Source organism: Limulus polyphemus, unplaced genomic scaffold (assembly GCF_000517525.1).
Source record: "Limulus polyphemus unplaced genomic scaffold, Limulus_polyphemus-2.1.2 Scaffold4682, whole genome shotgun sequence".
Classification (NCBI taxonomy): domain Eukaryota; kingdom Metazoa; phylum Arthropoda; class Merostomata; order Xiphosura; family Limulidae; genus Limulus; species Limulus polyphemus.
In genome coordinates this window covers 19,230-22,136 of record NW_013670292.1, presented here as the reverse complement: position 1 = coordinate 22,136, position 2,907 = coordinate 19,230, and the positions used below count along the sequence as shown (strand labels likewise).

The 2,907-nt window shown below is 32.4% G+C and overlaps 1 protein-coding gene across 1 annotated transcript in view; it reads right to left on the bottom strand.

Annotated features, from left to right (window-relative positions):
• LOC106471534 (putative ATP-dependent RNA helicase TDRD9) overlaps nt 1-2,907 on the bottom strand; it is a 15,193-nt gene that overhangs the window by 2,009 nt on the left and 10,277 nt on the right. The window contains exon 5 of the mRNA XM_022400142.1: nt 1,954-2,088. Within this exon, the coding sequence (XP_022255850.1) occupies nt 1,954-2,088 (135 nt within the window). The remainder of the gene's footprint in view (nt 1-1,953; nt 2,089-2,907) is intronic.

The following is a 2,907-nucleotide window of genomic DNA, read 5'->3' as shown; positions in this document are numbered from 1 at the left end:
CTTTAATTACTATAGAAGTAGCAGTGAAAGTAACTTCAGTTAATATACAAGTAGCAGTGACAGTAACTTTAATTACTATAGAAGTAGCAGTGAAAGTAACTTCAGTTAATATACAAGTAGCAGTGACAGTAACTATAGTTATTATATAAGCAGCAGTGAAAGAAACTATACAAGTAGCAGTGAAAGTAACTATAGTTACTATACAAGTAGCAGTGACAGTAACTTTAATTACTATAGAAGTAGCAGTGAAAGTAACTTCAGTTAATATACAAGTAGCAGTGACAGTAACTATAGTTATTATATTAGCAGCAGTGACAGTAACTATAGTTATTATATTAGCAGCAGTGACAGTAACTATAGTTATTATATAAGCAGCAGTGAAAGTAACTATAGTTACTATACAAGTAGCAGTGAAAGTAACTATAGTTACTATACAAGTAGCAGTGACAGTAACTTTAATTACTATACAAGCACCAGTGACAGTAACTTCAGTTAATATACAAGTAGCAGTGACAGTAACTATAGTTATTATATAAGTAGCAGTGAAAGTAACTATAGTTATTATATAAGTAGCAGTGAAAGACTGCTTGTATAGTAACTAAAGTTAAGTGAAAGTAACTTCAGTTTTGCTTGTATAGTAATTAAAATTACTGTCACTGCTACTTGTATATTAACTAAAGTTACTGTCACTGGTGCTTGTATAGTAACTAAAGTTACTGTCACTGCTGCTTGTATAGTAACTAAAGTTACTGTCACTGCTGCTTGCATATTAATTAAAGTTACTTTCACTGCTACTTCTATAGTAATTAAAGTTAGTCACTGGTGCTAATATAATAACTATAGTTACTGTCACTGCTACTTGTATATAAACTGAAGCTACTTTCACTACTGCTTGCTTAGTCTTGTATAGTAACTAAAGTTACTGTCACTGCTGCTTGTATAGTAACTAAAGTTACTGTCACTGCAGCAGTGACAGTAACTTTAGTTACTATACAAGCAACAGTGACAGTAACTTTAGTTACTATACAAGCAACAGTGACAGTAACTTTAGTTACTATACAAGCAACAGTGACAGTAACTTCAGTTACTATACAAGCAACAGTGACAGTAACTTCAGTTACTATACAAGTAGCAATGACAGTAACTTTAATTACTATACAAGTAGCTGTGACAGTAACTTTAGTTACTATACAGGCAACAGTGACAGTAACTTGAGTTACTATACAAGTAGCAGTGACAGTAACTTTAATTAATATAGAAGTAGCAGTGACAGTAACTGTAGTTACTATACAAGCAGTAGTGAAAGTAAATGTAGTTACTATACAAGCAGTAGTGACAGTAACTTTAGTTAATATACAAGCAGTAGTTAAAGTAACTGTAGTTACTATATAAGAAGCAGTGACAGTAACTTTAACTTCTTACCAGAAAGTTGTATTGTTCACCTCACACAATTTATAAAGAGAGAAACTGCTAATTCATGAAGACTGATTAGTACTTAATTATACACATTAATACTAGCAGTTACTACTTGTATTAGAAAAAAATACTTTTCAGGGTAGACTAGCTGAAGGTCACTGATCAACCTCAAGGCATTACCTTGACAAACACAAACTCTATTGGACTTAATCTTGTGAAAATAAAGATATTTAAAGAGTCCAGTATGAAGTGAAATATATTTTACAATAACGTAACAGGACACCCAAGAACATAAGCACTTTTGTAATAAGCTGAAGCATAAAATGATCTTGACGTTTGCTTGTACATTGTACCACACAATGGTTTACTCTCACCACTATGTACAAGGTGGCACTTAAAAACCAAGAATAATGGACACTAAAGTTTGGATAAGTACACAGAAATAAAACTACATGTACCAAACACAAAATAACTACAACCAAAATTACAAATCACAAGCACAGGTTTACTCTTTCTAAGCAACATGTTCAGCCCTACCTTTGAAAGATAGCTCTCCTCAGATGCTTCAGCAAACTGATAATCAATTAACTTTTTGTTGATGCTCATTTCCTGTCCATTGGGAAGAACCTTCACTAGCTCTAACCGTACCACATTCTGCACAACTGAATATACCTAGTGGTTAAAGTCACAAGCTTTAAACAAGACCGATTATCAGTAAATATTCTTGGTAATTGAAGTTAGGACTTAGGTGCTCTAAACACACATTTGTGTTACTGAATTTACCTGTGGTTAGCAACATATCCATATAAACAGGACTAAGCTGTACATCCTTTTTATACACTAGTGATTAACATGGACTAACTGTACATCCTTTTTATACACTAGTGATTAACATGGACTAACTGTACATCTTTGTTACACTCTAGTGATTAGTATGGACTAACCTGTACATCCTTCTTACACTAGTGATTAATATGAACTAACCTGTACATCTTTGTTACACTCTAGTGATTAATATGAACTAACCTGTACATCTTTGTTACACTCTAGTGATTAATATGAACTAACCTGTACATCTTTGTTACACTCTAGTGATTAATATGGACTAACTGTAAATCTTTGTTACACTCTAGTGATTAATATGGACTAACCTGTACATCTTTGTTACACTCTAGTGATTAATATGAACTAACCTGTACATCTTTGTTACACTCTAGAGATTAATATGAACTAACCTGTACATCTTTGTTACACTCTAGTGATTAATATGAACTAACCTGTACATCTTTGTTACACTCTAGAGATTAATATGAACCTGTACATCTTTGTTGCACTCTAGTGATTAATATGAACTAACCTGTACATCTTTGTTACACTCTAGTGATTAATATGAAATAACCTGTACATCTTTGTTACACTCTAGTGATTAATATGAACTAACCTGTACATCTTTGTTACACTCTAGTGATTAATATGCACTAACTGTAAATC